The sequence below is a fragment of the Uloborus diversus genome, chromosome 7 (assembly GCF_026930045.1).
Source record: "Uloborus diversus isolate 005 chromosome 7, Udiv.v.3.1, whole genome shotgun sequence".
Taxonomy (NCBI): Eukaryota; Metazoa; Arthropoda; class Arachnida; order Araneae; family Uloboridae; genus Uloborus; species Uloborus diversus.
In genome coordinates this window covers 167,994,818-168,012,428 of record NC_072737.1, presented here as the reverse complement: position 1 = coordinate 168,012,428, position 17,611 = coordinate 167,994,818, and the positions used below count along the sequence as shown (strand labels likewise).

Below are 17,611 nucleotides of genomic sequence, written 5' to 3'. Positions count from 1 at the left end.
CATATCAAATAGTGTTGCCAACTTAAAGTTCTATAAGGTAACGCACCAGTAGTGGCCACAGTTAAGGATATTTTGTGCGTTTTTTAAACTGTGGATCTACAATATCAATACTAATTTCAAAACTCAGTGAGCGTATTATAGCCCAACTCTCCCTTAATTGTCCCATTTTACAAAATGCCAGAATTTTAATTTGTTCAATTTTTTATTAATTTTTTCCTAAACCTCGAATTTGATCCATTAGTGACCACTCCAAAATCTGAGATTTTTAGTAGTGGCCACATGCATGAGTCAGTAGTGGCCATCTGACATCCTTTCCTTAGAATTTACATTACTTGCTTTAAATTCAAATAACTGATGAATAAAATTGATTCAATATGATAGTTACATTAAGTACCAATGTACAGTGAAATCCCATTACAAAGAATACCAATACAACGAAATATTCGTTTCAGCGAAAGAACTTTTCAATCCCGACTTCATTTCTATTGCGCTACAGGAATTCCATTACAACGAAATTCCCGTTACAACGAACAAATTTTGCGGTTCTTTGAAGCTCGTTATAACGGGATTTCCACTGTACTAATAATATTTTTATGGTACATTTCTTTTTTCAAAGTACTTAAGTACTTAGGATAAAAGAAAAAGTTTTTAATAGAAAATTTGCATTTGTAATTTTTGTACGCTAATTTAAAAAATAAATTAAAAGAAAATGTATGTACTTATATAAGTATTATACATATAAACTTTGGTAAGTATGAACTGAATAATTACCATCACTTCAAAATCATTCATAATTAATAATAAGATAAGCACACTATTCAATGTAATTCTAGGACAATTTGTTTACTACAACTTACGGCGACGAAGGCACATCAATGGATATCGCATATTAGTAGCATAAGTTTTCAATACTACTAAAGGCAGGGTGTCCGCGCACCTGGAAAGTCATGGAATTCGGCTATGATCGAAAATGTTCATGGAAAGCCATGATTTTCGGCAAAAAATGCTCAAAAATCATGGAAATTGTCTATTGGTCATGGATTTTGCGTTTGAGAACATTTTGAATATTAATCGAATTCTACACATTAGATTAAACATACACATCTTGGCTATTTTTTACGCTGTTACTCGTCAATCCCAATTTTTCACACATTTCGAAATCCGATTGCATCCACTTTTCTAATATTCGTTCGGTTTTTTTTTTTTTTTTTCATGAGATTTTACCATTTGGACATTCATAATTATGTATTTAGCATTATTTTTAACTCTCCTTATATGTCTCATTGTGTGGTTGAGGACTTTTAGGCTTCTAGTTTTTGCCGATCGCATTCAGTGAGGAAATGTTAATTCATCCGTTTTGATTCAAGAGATTCATAAAAATTATCATTAATTCTCAGCTGTGCCTTGAGTTAAATGAAAATTTTAGAAAATAAAATCGGTCTGAAGAATTAATTACGGACGTTTTGGACATCGATAAAACACAGAAATCCGGGAATTTTCAAAGGTAATTTTTTTTTAAAGTCCGTAAATGTTACATATTTCACATATTCGGAAGTTTTACAATATTTGTAACCTATTACAAATCCTGGAATCCTTATTTTTCAAATTTAAACCTTAAAGTGGCCACTACTGGTGCATTTACCTTACTTCTAAAAAAAAACACCCTTTAGTAAAATTTTGACGATTTATCACTATTGATTATATCGGTTTTAGGACACCATGCATCAGTTACGACAGCTAACTGGGCGAGTTTCGGGGCAAGAAAGTGCAATAAATTTGATTTTGAATCAATAGAGCTAGTACGTTTTTCTCACATTTTGAGTTGTGTCACTTTCCTTACAGGGGTGCGATAGGTGTTTGGTAAGTTCAATAACGCTTTATACGTCAGATATTGTAACCGCAACTTGAGTACAATGAAATCACGCTTCGTTATCTGTTGTGATATACTCACTAGCTCACGTGAGCGTCATTACCCTTCATTGCTATGTTGGACTTAAACGCTCTGTAATTGGCGCCAAAAAAAGTTTAAAAAACCGTAAGCTTACAGCGAAACAAAAAGATTTAATAGCCGTTATAAATAAACTATCATTTGAAAAAGAGAATGCTCAAGCCTAATCTGAGAGTTAGATGGTCAAAATAATACAACTTCAAAACATTACGTCAGGATAAAAAATTTTTTTAAAAAACACCATCCTTCCGACATTGACTATATTCTAACTATAAATTTGTAATAACGTTAGCTACATGACGGTACCAATTGAAATCTTTCAATTCTATTCGATTTAGAGATATTTGGGTGAGCGGCATTACCCGCTGAGCGTCATTACATTACCTTCCCCTACTCTCTATAGGCAAATGATTAAACCTAGTCCTACACCACTGGTTCATGAAGTAGAATGAGGTTAAAACTAATGTCCGATAGTGTGAATACAAATTATAAAAATACAGTTAAATCTCGTTACAAAGAACTGCAAGTAACCGCAAATTTTGTTCGTTATATTGGGAATTTCGTTGTAAGAGAATTCAAGCAATGTATTGGAAATTAAATCGGGACTGAAAATTTACTTCGTTGAAACGGAAATTTCGTTGTATTGGTATTCGTTGTATCGGAATTTCACTGTATTAACATATATGACTAGGGATTGCAACACCGGACCAAAAATTCAATACCGGTATTGGGTATTTTTAAAACGTGATACCGGAATACCGGTATTAATGTCGGTTTTTGAACTTTCTCAAAAATTGCTTCAAAACATATTGTTTCGTTGCCACATTTCATAATTTTGTGCAAAAATTGTATTATTATGAAAACGTATTTGAACAAATATAAAATGAAGGAACAAATGTCATAATAAGAAAATCACCAAAATTCGTTGCAATTATAATTATGCAAATATCTCAAGAAACCGTTTTTGTCAAAATTTGATACAGTTGATACAAATATTTAAATATTTTTTAAAAAAATCATAAAGCATTCCTGCAATTGATGGTTTGAATAAATTGTTCATCAGACAAAGGGGGGGGGGCATTCAAAATTACACTCGAAAATTATTTTTCCAAAAGAAAAAAATGAGCGATCAGGGAAATGGGAAAAAAAAAAACATGGTGCACAAAATACTTTTGTTTAATGATATTCTATTAGTTCATGCTTTTGAAACTAAATTTTTACAGCAATAGATTGATTTCGGTTCTGTATCATGGGAAAATAAATGTACATTTAAAATATAAGTAGATATTTAACAAGTTAAATTGAAAATTCTTGAATTAAAAGTATTTATTATTTTTAGCTAATACCGAAAATATCTATATTTTAATCAGTAAATACCGGTATTGCAAAATTGCTCTAAATACCGGTATTCGGTATACCGGTATTGCAATCCCTATATGCGACTCATATGAAATAGTCAATTTCATTGAAGCTTTCAAAAGCTGACTATTTAAACTAAATGGTTAGGTTCTTCCCGATTTTCAATGCATGAACATTTCCACTACTGGATGAACTGCATAAAAGTTAAACTTATCCAGTTTTTAGGCTAGAAGGGATCGATATTTTTAAATCTGACGATGTTCATAACTTTGATGACATTCTTTTCATCTTGGGAGAAAACACTCAAAATTAATTTTTTCCGTTTAACAAATACTTAACCGTTAACTTGCAAAAGGAGCAACTTCCAATTCGTGTACCAACTCGTATCAGGGGTGTCCACAGGGGGGGGAGGGGACTATGGCGCAAGTTGCGCCATCAAATTTTTTGGGGGGAATTTTTTAATTTTTTAAATTTGTTTATTTCAATTTATTTCTTGATTTATTTGAAATTTAAATTATTTATTTTACCTTTTTTTATTGCAATATGTTTATATTTCATTTCATTTTGTGAGTGTGTGTGTCATTGGCGTAGCACACATCTTTTCTATTAAAATAATAATAATAATAATAATAATAATAATAACTAAAAATTAATAAATAAACAAAAATAAATAAATAATATTTAAAAATAAATTAAAATATTTAAAAATAAATTAAAATATTTAAACAAATAAATAAATAAATAAAAATTATTTGAAAAAATAAATGTAATAAAAAAGAACTAAAAAATAAAAAAGGGAAAGAGGGTTGAGGAAAATGGGGGGGGGGGATTTGCGCCATTGCACGTGGGGAGATGGGCACCCCTGACTCGTATATTTCTGATAGTACGAGTTCTGTAATTCTATGATATGCCTACTTCCAGATAGTTTCAGTACTCAAAAAATAGATACATGTATGCTTTAAAAGACTGAAAAATTCTTAACTTTCTATGTCCTCTTCTTTCGTTACATCGCATAATATAAATATGGCTTTATTCGCACCAAATTCATTATTAAGACTCTCAGCAAATTGCTTCCCTTTCATTTCTTGAAGATCCGCAATGCATACCTACCAATAAAAAAAACACATTATATACTAAGATGAATTAAATCATGACTATAGAATGCATACGTAAATAAGATGTGCGAAAGAACTAAAACAGAAAAAATGGAAAAATTAACAAATGAGCTTTCTGAAACACGTTTATGGACTCATAGGTTATTTGACTTCGTGCCCTCGTTATCGAAATATGAGGTCTTCAAGTTTGCCGAAGTTTAAGAAAAGTCACCAAATTAAGCGAGTTTCAGTGAGTTAGTTATGCAGGGGTTTTGAGACGACAACACATTCTAAAACTAAAAAACTATTTTTAAAAAAACTTTTATTATTTTTTTATTTATTCATTTATTTATTTTATTTATTTATTTTTATTTATTTATTTATTTATTTTGCAATGTTGTTTGCATGCATATTTAAAGGGTTTTCACGGGGAGGGGAAAGGGAGACTTTTTCATAGTTTCCGAACATTTCACACTGTGTTCAGAAAATTTTACTTAAGTCCGCTATCACACCTGAAGAATTGTGTGAAGTGGAGAGGCTTTTTTGTAAATAAAATCGGTTTCGGGGAACATGGACACCACCGCCCAAGAGGAGCACCCGCGCGTGGAGGATGGTGGACCTCAAAAGTGACCCTGAACGACAACTTCAATTAAGTGAGGATAATCGGCAATTTGTGATTGCTCAACAAAACAAAGAAAAAGAGAAAAAAAAATTAAATTGAATTTTGACGTCTTGAGTTCAAATTATATTTTTCGCAATCACGAGTGTGTGTATGTAGGCGTGTGTGTTTGTGTGTGAGGGTATGCTTGTTTGTGTGTAGGGGATATGTGTATGTGCGTGCAAGCAGGTGTGTTTGTGTCTATGTGCTGGCATGAGTGTGTGGGTAGTTGTGTGTATGAATGTGTGTGGGGGGATGTGTGTGTAGGCATATGTGTTTGTGTCTGTGTGCAGGCATGAATGTGTGGGTAGTTGTGTGTATGTTTTTGTTTGAGTGTATGTGTAGGTGTCTGTATGTATGCGTGTGTGTATGTGTTTGTGTGTGTGTGTGTGTATGTGTGCGCTTGTGTGTGTAGTTGTGTATGTATGCGCGTGTGTGTAGGACATGGATGCAACCTGGAGATGACTTTCGCTAGAGGAGCAGCATCGTGAGGAGCTGGTCGACGGTGATGGTGCGGAGGGTGGCGGTGGGAAAATAAAATCATAGCACGCCAAAAACAGTCAAATGAATGCAATAAATAATCGTGATTGCTCAAAAAAATCAGAAAATTCTGAAAATATATCTATTGCTTAACACTTTAACAAAATAAGACAAAAAGAGCGTCCACTATCGGAATCCACAGTCTATTCTAAAAAGGGGGACTATTAAAAAAAACCGACTGCAACTGAAATAGCTACTACCGAGCACTGACGACTGAAGAATATTCTCCAGTATTATCCTTCAATCTCACATAAAAATAATTGCTTACTCGATAGCCTTTATGAAGCAAGGCTTTCACAATAGCAGCTCCAATTCCCTGAGCACCGCCAGTGACTATAGCAACAGGGTGATCAGCCATGTTGACAGAACTTATGACTTGAAGGATAAGAGCTACTTTATTCTACGAAAGCACAGCTTTTAATGCGAGAGTTGCTTGGCGCTAGTACTCAGAGGCATGTAAAAAAAATAGTTTAAATTAATCGTATACTGCTAACACAATGAAGGAGATATAATCCGACGTCCACAAGGACAAAAATGGATCAATCAGTTATCATACTTCGAGATAATAATTCAGATGGAAGTTTTCGTGATATCTAATCACAGTTTGGACAGGAGGTGGCATGAATGAGCAAATTGATATTCCAGAAAGATAAAACTTTAAGTTTTTATAGTGTTTCACACTCAAAATGACCATTGAATGTTTAAAAAAAAAATCGTGTCAGTTCAAAGAAATATCATTTTATTTTAATTTCAGGAGGTTAGGGGCTGTCCCCAAATGATCTCAAGTTTCGAGAAATCATGACAGTTTGTGATGGGAGGGAGGAGGGAGTAGCAGGTGTGACAGTGCGCATTTTTTATAGCAGTAATGTGTGTAATATAGCGTGACATGTGACAGAGACAAGCGACTGCGGGGTCGAAAATGATGAAAAAAGGTTGACATCATTATTTATGGACAACCCCTTCACATTTTTGGATATTATTCTTTTAAAGTAAAAAATTCTGTGGCTTAACTTAATTAAAATTTAAAGGGAAAAATGTCAAATTATTCAAAAATAACAATAGCTATTTTATTGTTTTTATTTCATTTCAGGATACATTGCACTGTGTGGCGGAATTTTTCTTTTTTTCTCTAACATTGAGTTAAATAGCAGATTTAAGTCAAATTGAACCTGCTAAACATAAATATATATGCAAAATTCTTGTAACTCGTATCATTTTAAAATTATGACAAATTTAATTTCTATAAATGGCTAAAAACCGAAGTATTTAAATCAAATCTAAACATATTTATTTACTTATGTTTTGTATATTGAGGCAGATATAGTAATAAAGGGAGTTTTTTTTTTTTTTTTTTGGAGGTATGGAATTTTAGGTTCAAATAAAACACCGTTAAATGATATAAATCGCCATGAATTTAGCTTTATTCGAAAGATGATTCTTTACCAATTTTATTTAAATGCGATTTCTGGTATATGGCCACTTCGGCTGGCTTGGAGAACGTCTAATTGGGAAGTCCAATTTTGTATCACTTTTTGCAGCAATGGGGGCCCGTATGTGAGTGATAAGTGGCGAATGTTCTTGTCCAAGACGTCAATCGTCTGTGGCTTATCGGTGTAGACCTGAGACTTCACACAGCCCCACAAAAAATAGCCCAGCGTTGTTAAATCGCATGATCTCGCAGGCCAATTCACGGGTCCATTAAGCGAAATTATTCGTTCACCGAAAGTTTCTTTCAATAAATCAATTGTGATACCCGCTGCTTGGCGTGTTGCACCGTCCTGTTGTCTATTCATGATGAAATGGCAAACCAAACTAAACACAAAAAAAAAAAAATAATAATAATAATTAATTTGAATTCTGAAATTTTGAATCCAAATTATGTTTTTCGCAATCACGAAGTGAGACAGGACCCTACTCATTGGAGTTATTGTTTCTAGAAACGGCTCTTGTCCCCCCCAAGTCTGCCTCTGCTCCCGGGCGGTTACGTGTGCATAGTTGTGTGTGTGCGTAGACCTGTGTGTATGCACGTAGGCGTGTTTGAGTGTATGTGTGTGAAGTCGTGTGTGTGTATGTGTGTGAACGTGCGTGTGTGTAGGACATGGACGCCTCCGACCAGGAGATCGGATAGCTCAAAACCATGGAGCTACGAGTGATAAGGAGAAGACATCGCTACTGAAACTCTGCAATGGGAGTGAAGCAACCGCGAACATACGCGCCGCCATCTTGTGGTTTGCATCGTACGCTTTCGACTATATGCGCTTGTTGCCTCAATAGCTTTGCTTTTGAACAATATGAGTAGATAATTTATGGTTTTCTGAAGAGCAGTACTCAAAGGTTTTTCCCCCACCAGTTTAATGATTTTTTTTTTTTTTAGAGCAAAGGGGGGTTTATTAAAATTAATGCTGAAAGCAGGGTATAAAAATACATTTCCAACTGTCTGTAATGATTTCAAGGCTCTTGTTTAAAGAACGAAGACTTTTATTTGAACTAAATCTTTAAGTATCGTGTACTTGAACTTAAAATAAATTTAAACCACATTGGATTTTTGAATACTTTATTCATCGAGTATTATGAAAATTAAAATTAACTGAAACCAACAAAACAGTTTGCATTAGGTAAATATTCTTAAAAAGGGCTTTAAACATAAATGAAAGATGGAAATAGGAAAATGAATAGACTTTTCCATTTGATTTGAATTACTTATTCCCAATTTATTTTTGAAAAGGGAAGATGCAAAACAAAATGAATATTACAAATATTTATTTACTGAATACTTCAGGATTACATAACAAAGATATTACTATTAATTAATGAAGTTATATTTTTCGTTTTTTTAAAACACATTCCGGAGCAACAAAATATGTCTATAAATATTTATTCAAGAAAAACAAAAGGAGCCTCCGTTTGAATCAAGGACAACATTACTTTTTGAAAACGTATAGAAAATAAAAACTTTATAATATTTCACTTGGACCTAAAAAGGGTTTGCGTAAAACTCCTGTAACAAAAACTGAACAATTGCTGTGCGATGAGTTTAAATACATTCTAAACAAAAAAAACTTTTATTTCCACTTTTCACAGTAAAGTGACATTGCAAACATAGTGAATGTTACAAATATTTACAGTAGAGAAGGTCTTTCCAAAAAACTATCCAACCCAGGGTTTCTTGCAGACTTTTTGCTCCGGGGGGGGGGAGCACTTTAAAAATTTGTTGAGGGGGCTGGCATATTTTAGGGGGGCAGGGCACTTTAAGAGTAAGGAGGGGTCAAAGGCGTATTTAAAGAGTGGGACACGACCCGTTTCCCCCGCCCCCTCTCTAAGAAACAAATACTAAATTACCCTCTCATAATAATTTTAAAATTTCAAACAAAAGAGAAACGAACATAGGCATTTCCATTACAGCCCGTCAAAGATAACTCTAAACAGCTCACTATTCCCCCCCTCTATACAGTGATTTCCAACCAGGTTGTAGCATGAGCGCCCACAGTACACATGTCTTAAGAACCCGAACCAGACCACTCCACCATGACTTCACCAATACAATATCTGAGTCTACAACTGAATAGAGACCATAGTTCCAAACCCTCCCCTCATCACACGATTGCCTATCCCCCACCAACAGCAAGAGTGCACACAAATACCACAAAGACCCGCTAAAGAGCCAGACACCCCCCCCCCCTAGAAAAAGAGAAAAATACCCCTAAAAACAATCTTCCCTAAAAATTTCAATGGCACAATCTACGCCAGGTAACCCCCCCCCCCGGGGGGACTATCTTGAACAACAGCAATAAATAGACAACAGACAAAAAAGGAAACATCCCTTCTTGTTTGTTAAGCGTCCAACATTAATTGCCCGTATTTTTCCTGGGACAAAATGTGCTTCCCCCCCTCCCTAAACCGCCGACAACATATCCTTATACACTGTGTTCAAACAATTTATGCACCAAATGTAAACGATTACAGTCTTTTCAATTCATTAATTATTTATGAAAGTAAATATTTGAACTACTACTTCGTTTCATGGCTTATAAAATTAATTTACAACATTTATCTCCCAATTAGGTGCCTTATTCCTAAACGATTTTTTGTTTTTTATTAACCCTCAACTAGTTTCAGAAACTTTTCGTACCGGAAATCGTAGTTTCATGCAGGGGGGGGGGGGTCATTCTTCAGTATGACTCCACCCCTGGACCAGGCCTAAAATTGTTTTCTGTATCCACCCCTGGACAGAGGCAGACTTTTCATTGAAAGTGACAAAATGGAGACCACCAGAGGCTGAACCCCCCCCCCCCCCTTCCAGAAAGATGTCAGAATTTTCTATTATTTCCTTTTTTTTCATTCAAAAAAAAAGAAAAAAGAAAACTTCTCCTGGTAGTGTAAAACGAATTCTTCTCCGGGGGGGGGGCAGTTGGCATCCTTTGGGAAGGCAGTGTCCCCCCCCCCCCGGAGATATTCCTGAAAGAAACACTGATTCCAACCTTATTTTTTTCGCGAAAACTAAACTAGACGGATATAAATGAATAATTACTTCCAGTATACAGCAATTGCTGCAGGTATTAGAAATTTGGAAAAGTAAAGAAATTTCCCCCAGCTTTATCAAATATATACCTCGTTTAATCAAATAATATTTCTTTGGAACTGACGGTATTCGTTTAAGCGGGCACTCCACCTTCTTTGTAGCTCGACTTGTACAGTTATAAGCCGTACGGCTTGTCATATTTAACTTCTGAATATGAAGAACATACTATGTAATGACTGCAATCTTCCAATGTTTTGCAAACCACAAGATGGCTGCCAGTTAAAAGAACAGTTAACTAAGCTTCCGAAGCGGCTTCAGCGTATTCTGCCGTGTCGGCTCCTTATCACTCGTAGCTCCATGCTCAAAACCGGAGCAGCCGCCCCGCGCCGCCAGCAGAGGACGGTGGGCGGTGGTGCTGCAAAGGCTTCTGGTCCAAGTTGAAAAAGACACGGACACCAAAAACGGTCAAATAAGAACAATAAGCAATCATGATTGTTCAACAAGTGACAACTATCAAAATGGCCCACAGATCAAACAGTTCCCGACTTAAAGATCTATACCTCTAAAAAAAAAACACCCAAAAAAAGCCACATTTTATTTTTAAAAAAATGAGGAAAAATTATTTTTTCCTCTTACAAGTAGTAAAATCCTCTCGAATTGAACAGTGATCTCCCAACATTTTTGCATTTTATTTTCCTTGGTAACGTTATACGCATTTAATATCTTGATGAAAGCGTTCACCTTGTTCATCACTCACCGTTGCAAGGTTTAGAGAAAGGAGACTCGAAGTGAGAATGCAAGAAATGTACAGTTTGATGACATTCTGCATCCATCGTTTCATATTTTTGGAACAAGTTTTCACCAAAAAGTGGGCATTTTCAGTTTTATGACTGATTAAAATCCTCTAATTACCTTTTTTAGCGATAACAACCCGCTAGTTCTTTTTGGGTGAGATTTTCGTCAAGGTCAATGTTCTTCATAAGCTTTTTTGTTTGTGGGTCCACAAAAATGCCTTCTTTTAATTTAGCATCACTCATTACGGAAATATTCTTTTCAAATGCAAAAATCCTTGGACCATTTTTATACACAGCTTTGACGATATTTTTCGAGAAACCAAGTTTTGTAAGTAAATGCGGAAGAATCCTTTCTCTGCTGACTCAGAGGTAAATTAAATAATAAGTGTTGCCTCTTCAAAAACATACAGCATCTCTAATTGAAATAAAACATTTTGTTAAACAATAATTGCTGCAGATGATCCATGAAATATACCGCCAGCTCAGTCAATTCCAGCCGAGGACTGCAGTTTCGTGCTTTTTAGCACTCATCAGCCCGGCATAGGAGCGACTGAGCTGGAGGTGGAAAACCTCTTAAGGAAGCCTAGAGTGCCAAACAAACTGATAGCTAATATAGAATTAGCACTGACCAGACGAGTGACCGAAACAATGGTTCGGTTCAACGGAATTGACTGAGCTGGCGGTGTATTTCATGTATTTCTGCCTTAGCCCTGGCTATAGGGCGGTAACTTACTGAATATACCTGCCTTGCCTTCAATATTCGAGTTGAACCGAACCATTGTTTCGGTCACTCGTCTGGTCAGTGCTAATTCTGTATTAGCTACCAGTTTGTTTGGCACTCTAGGCTTCCTTAAAAGGTTTTCCACCTCCAGCTCAGTCCCCCTATGCCGGGCTGATGAGTACTAATAAGCACGAAACTGCAGTCCTCGGCTGGAATTGACTGAGCTGGTGGTGTATTTTATGTATTGTTGTTTTAGCCCTGGCTATAGGACGGTAACTTACTGAATATGTTGCAGATGATATTTTTCACAGTATATACTAATAGGTTGTTTTATATTTCTAATGGTCGAAATATGTATGGAATTCAAATATTTTTGTCACATAATAAGCGAGGATGCATGAAAATGTCCTAGAGGCTATAACTAAGAAACGTGACGTGTTAGACACCCATATCATTTGGCAATTTCGGTTATAATTAAATAAGTAATTCAATACACGTAATGGTATTCATGTTAGAAAAATCGTGTCGCACAGTGTTATTTGGCCTCAGCACAAAATGTGTACACAGACGTCCAGAGTTATTGCTCACAAATTTACAATGGAGTTGTTTCCTTCAGTCAAAAGTAGTACTTTTTGTCACTGAAATTGATAGAATAAGCAAAAAAAAAAAAAAAAACTTGGACCCAGAAAATACTTTTATTTTCCCAACAGTTATTTTTTAATTAATTTTTTTAAATATCCGATTTTTCAAACAAGGCGTGGTCTTGATGACGTCACAAATGATCCACTTTGCCGCATCTTTCTACCGCGATTCCACGTTATGATAATCAAGAAGCGAATTAAAACTGCGCTCTACGCTTGCTATCAACCATATCGTTGCCAATACACGTGGGTAAAGATGCGAATTAAATATTTTGCACTGAGAATAGCAACACAAAATAGCATTTCATCATTTGTGATGTCATCGGACAGAAGCATAAACATTGAAAGCGCCCCGATTTAAGTAATTTTTTAATAAAAATATTAAACTTAAACAAATTATTTAAAAAATGGTCAGATCCTATGTTTTTAAGCATGCTCTTTCAGAAAAAAATACTTTTAAAATTTTTTAAACGACCCCATTAAAATTGTTTGCTAATTAAAAGAAATTGCTTCTCCACTGAAACTGACTCGAGTTGTGTCGCAGAAATAAAGTTGTGTGAAACAACTTGTGGATCCTAACTTCATTTTCTTTCAAATGTGGAAAGGTTCATTATGATTCCAACACATGCGCGTTTAGACTTATATTTTCAGCATTTGCTGCATTTTCGCTTTCTTCAGTTTTGTGCACTTGTGAATATAATACTAACTTGTTTTTACTCTGTGCTGAACAAAAAATTGTCACATATTGAACAGTAAGGAATTTCTATCACTTTTTTGTTTTATGATATTGGTTGTAAAAGTTTGTTATTTTTCAGTTTAAGCCATAATGTTGCCAAATGTTTTCTTAACCATAAACCATATACATGGATTAAAATATATGCTTTTAAATTTTTGTCCCCGCAATTTAAACGAGAAGTAACAGCCAACAAAAGTTTTACAATGTTTTTTGAGAAACCAACCACATTACGGGTTCAAACATTAAAAAACACGATTATGGATGACTAAAATAACCACTTTAAAGGTTCAAACCAACCACTTTAAGGGTTTAAACATTAAAATAACACGATTATGGATGACTAAATAAGCACTTTAAGGGTAGAAAGCAACCACGTTAAGGGTTCAAACATTTAAAAAAAAACACGATTATGGATGACTAAAATAATCACTTTAAGGGTTTAAACATTAAAATAACACGATTATGGATGACTAAAATGACCACTTTAAGGGTTTAAACCAACCACTTTAAGGGTTCAAACATTAAAATAACACGATTATCGATGACTAAAATTAATAAAAGACGCAGAGAATGTAATTAATCGTTTTCAACCTTTTAAGAACCACGGGATTTTAAATTCAAAATTTATTTTAAAAATTATCGAATGCATATAATTTATAAATTATATTTTCTTCAAGTTATTGATGCATCAGAATATTAATATTAACAAAAAAATTGTAATAATGATTAAAAAATACACTATATTTTTATTTAGGAAACATGTCATGAAAATGCATCGGTTGAATACATCGCATTCCTAATGTCATGCTTCTACATTTATTCAAAATTACTTTATAATTGAAAATTAAATGCATGTCCCACCGCTGTAGTAAGTTGAGGCTGGAATTCCAATAGTCCTCTCAGAGTGGAACGAGACCCCATGTTCCTTTGTAATCATCTGGATGAGTTCTATCACCCCTCCTAATTTGTAAGAACAATTAAGATCATCCTGCTTAAATTTTTCTAAATTAAATAATAAATGAGCCAAATTTTGGAAACTTGGCGGAAGTTTTGTATCTTTCACAGACCATATAGTCACGTATGTCCCATCCTCCATGTAAAGGGTGTTTTTTTAGAGGTAGAGAACTTTAGGTTCAAATAAAACACAGTTAAATGTTGTTAATTGCCACGAATGTTGCTTTATTCGAAAGATGATTCTTTGCCATTTTTATTTAAATATGATTTCTGGCATATGGCCATCTCGGCTGGCTCGGAGAAAGTCAAATCGGAAAGTCCAATTTTCTCACTTTTTGCAGCAATAGAGGCCGTATGTCAGTAATAAGGTGGCGAATGTTCTCTTCCAAGGCGTCAATCGTCTGTGGCTTATCGGTGCAGACCAGAGACTCCACATAGCCCCACAAAAAGTAGTACAGCGGTGTTAAATCGCATGATCTTGCAGGCCAATTCACGGGTCCATTACGCGAAATTATTCGTTCATCGAACGTTTCTTTTAATAAATCATTTGTGACACGCACTGTGTGGTATGTTGCACCGCCTTGTTGTCTATTCATGATGAAATGGCAAACCGAACTGAACACAAAACAAGTGACAGCTATCAAAATGGCACACATATCAAACAGTGCTGCCAACTTAATGTTCTATACCTCTAAAAAAAACACCCTTTACATAAAATCTACGGTACTCATGTTTAGGACTCTACCGATTCATCGGCCTGGCCGATGCATCGGCGCCGATGGTTCAACAATTTAGCCATCGGCATCGGCGGCCGATGCTAACTTGCAGGAAACATCGGCCCATCGGCCTTAAGAAACATCGAAAAGCCGATGGAATTGGCCGATGTTTTTGAAAAAAAAGGACTTTTGCTGTTTTACTTTTTTATACGAAGTAAAGGGAGTTATTGTTTTCATATAAAATTGTTTAATTAAATTTCAGTATGGATTTCCATTTTAGTCACCCCTGAAAGAGTTTTTAATACTGCATTCAGGTACCAAACAAGTTAATTATTGCGTTGGTTCTTGCAGCTGGATGTACGTATGTATCTCTCATAAGTCATAACTCAAAAATGGTAAGCTGTAGAAGGATAACTTTTCGCATGTGGGATGTGCGTACATTCCAGTTGTGTACTTCCCTTTTCATTTTCGATCGGGTGTTCTGAAAAGCCTGTTTACTCATTTTTTGTGGCTATTAATTACTTATTTCAATGCAAAACTAATATAGCGTCTCAGATTGACGATCATTTGGTGATATATTGCCGAATTGGAAACTATGGAAACAAATAAGAGATGGCAAAACCGGTTTTGTTTCATTCTGTTAGATTCCTGTTGAACCGACGGTAATTTTTAATTTTTTGATGTTTGTAATATGAATCACAGTAATGCAGTCTTTTCTGTCTCGCTTCGGCGGAGCTACAAGTTTGGGTCCCGTCGAAGCACATTTTCGGGGGCCCTATTTCTCTATCACAGAAGTTGTAAAACATTTACCACAAACATTTTTGTAACTCCCACGGTGCCCCTATGTTTATGGGGTCTCTCCCTCAATTGCAACATTTGCTATATTTTAAATCCGCCACTGCACGTCAAAACGAACTCGGGTGCAAGTTTTAAAAGGGTTTTTCTGCTTAATGTTTATGATTATTTTGAACTCTATTTTTTACGACAATTTTTTGTATTTCCGAGAACACTTGTATGCCCCTCCTCCCACTCCCTCAATTTCTGAAATTAAACTCTAGTGGTACTTCTTAGTTCAGTAAATTACCGCCCATTAGCCAGGGCTAAAGCAGAAATACGTGAAATACACCGCCAGCTCAGTCATTTCCAGCCGAGGACTGCAGTTTCGTGCTTATTAGCACTCATGAGTGGCTAATGGGCGGTAATTTACTGAATATACCTTGCCTTGCGTTCAATCTTCGAGTTGAACCGAACCATTGCTTCGGTCACTCGTCTGGTCTGCTAATTCTATATTAGCTACCAGTTTGTTTCGCACTCTTGGCTTCCTTAAGAGGTTTTCCATCTCCAGCTCAGTCACTTCCCTATGCCGGGCTGATGAGTTCTAATAAGCACAAAACTGCAGTCCTCGGCTAGAAATGACTGAGCTGACGGTGTATTTCAAGTACTTCTTAGTTGTTTAAAACTAACACCATTCATTAAAATTAGAGATTTTTTTTCCAAGCTTTATCTATTATTTAGGAAGAATTTAGAGCATTAATGTAAGAAATTGATTAAAGACGTTTTGAATGGTGACATAATTCGGAAATCAAAGGGACTTTTGAATTTTTTCTTCGGAAGTACTGAAGCAGATTCAGAAACCCTTCCGAGGCGTTGGTAGTAGCTGCTGATTATTTTTAACTAAAACTAATTTAATATTTGCTTTGCTTTTTGTATCATAGTTTATGACAACAGGAGCTGAAAGTGTTGGTATTTTCAAATGATTAATGGATGCTCTCGAAAGAATGTTTTCGTTTTTGACAAAACAAATCTTTAACAAAAATGGTTTTATTGCACCAAAATATGAGTTTTATTTTATTATTATTATTATTATTATTATTATTAATTTGCGATCGGTACATTGCATTTTACTCTTTCACGCTTAAAAATTTTATTACTGTATTGTTTAAGGGTGTTTCTTTGTTTGAATTTTATTTTCATATTTTTGTAATTAATATCTTTGTTCCCACTAGTTTATTTTTAATACTGCTGATTGTCAGCTTCTTTCTTTCGTTTTGTTTCTGCAACTCGGTATTTCATTAAATCCCTTGAATACTTCAAAAGAACTGTTATTTTATTTTTGGGACGGTTTTAAATCAAAAATACTGTTAGTTTATTTTACATTAGAAATAAAATTTACGCTAAATTTGTTTCCTCTTGATGTGTGTGTAGTTCTATCTCTTCCTATTTTTTACTACTTTTTTAAGTGATTTTTTTTCCTACTTTTCCTACTTTTTTAATTTTTGATTCCTTATTTCCTACTTTTCCCCCCAAAAAAACCTCTTCGGGGTCTGTACTACGTACGTATGAGTTTTCAACGTACTATTTCATAACGTTTTTGAGTGACGCAAATTTACGCGCATGAAGACATCACAAGAGAATTTGCGATAATTAACTGAGGAGGCGTTCAAAATGGATATTTCGGTCATCTATATGTTCTTAGGTGCATATGCATGTACAGATGTGCCGAAAAAACTTGTGAAGTATAAATTGGATGATCATAAAATAGAAATTTAGGTCGAAATCTTTTTTTTTTTTTTTTTTTTTTGTGCTTACAATTAATTATTCGTAGAAAGGAAGTAAAGTGAAATGAATCAATGATCCTTTAAATCCCTGACAATTTTATCAATTCATTTCTGTTTGATTTTTTTTTTTTTTTGCCATCGGCCAACGGCATCGGCCATCGGTCATCGGCAATCGGCCATTTGGAGGAAAACAATCGGCCATCGGCCATCGGCCCACTTTGAACAATCGGCCAACAATCGGCATCGGCCCATCGGCCAAAAATTGCCATCGGTCGAGCCCTACTCATGTTCACCAAACTTGACATGCATGTTAGTTACGTCGCCGTATAATAGTTTTATACATAAAAATTTCCATACCGCAAATCTGTCGATG

The 17,611-nt window shown here is 35.0% G+C and overlaps 1 protein-coding gene across 1 annotated transcript in view; it reads right to left on the bottom strand.

Annotated features, from left to right (window-relative positions):
- The window catches only part of LOC129226993 (uncharacterized short-chain type dehydrogenase/reductase y4vI-like), a 76,907-nt gene extending 70,890 nt beyond the window's left edge, over window positions 1-6,017 (bottom strand). The window contains exons 1-2 of the mRNA XM_054861622.1: window positions 5,868-6,017; window positions 4,290-4,413 (exon numbers count right to left, since the gene is read on the bottom strand). Of these exons, the coding sequence (XP_054717597.1) occupies window positions 4,290-4,413; window positions 5,868-5,957 (214 nt within the window). The 5' untranslated portion in view covers window positions 5,958-6,017. The remainder of the gene's footprint in view (window positions 1-4,289; window positions 4,414-5,867) is intronic.
- Between the last annotated feature and the right edge of the window lie 11,594 nt (window positions 6,018-17,611).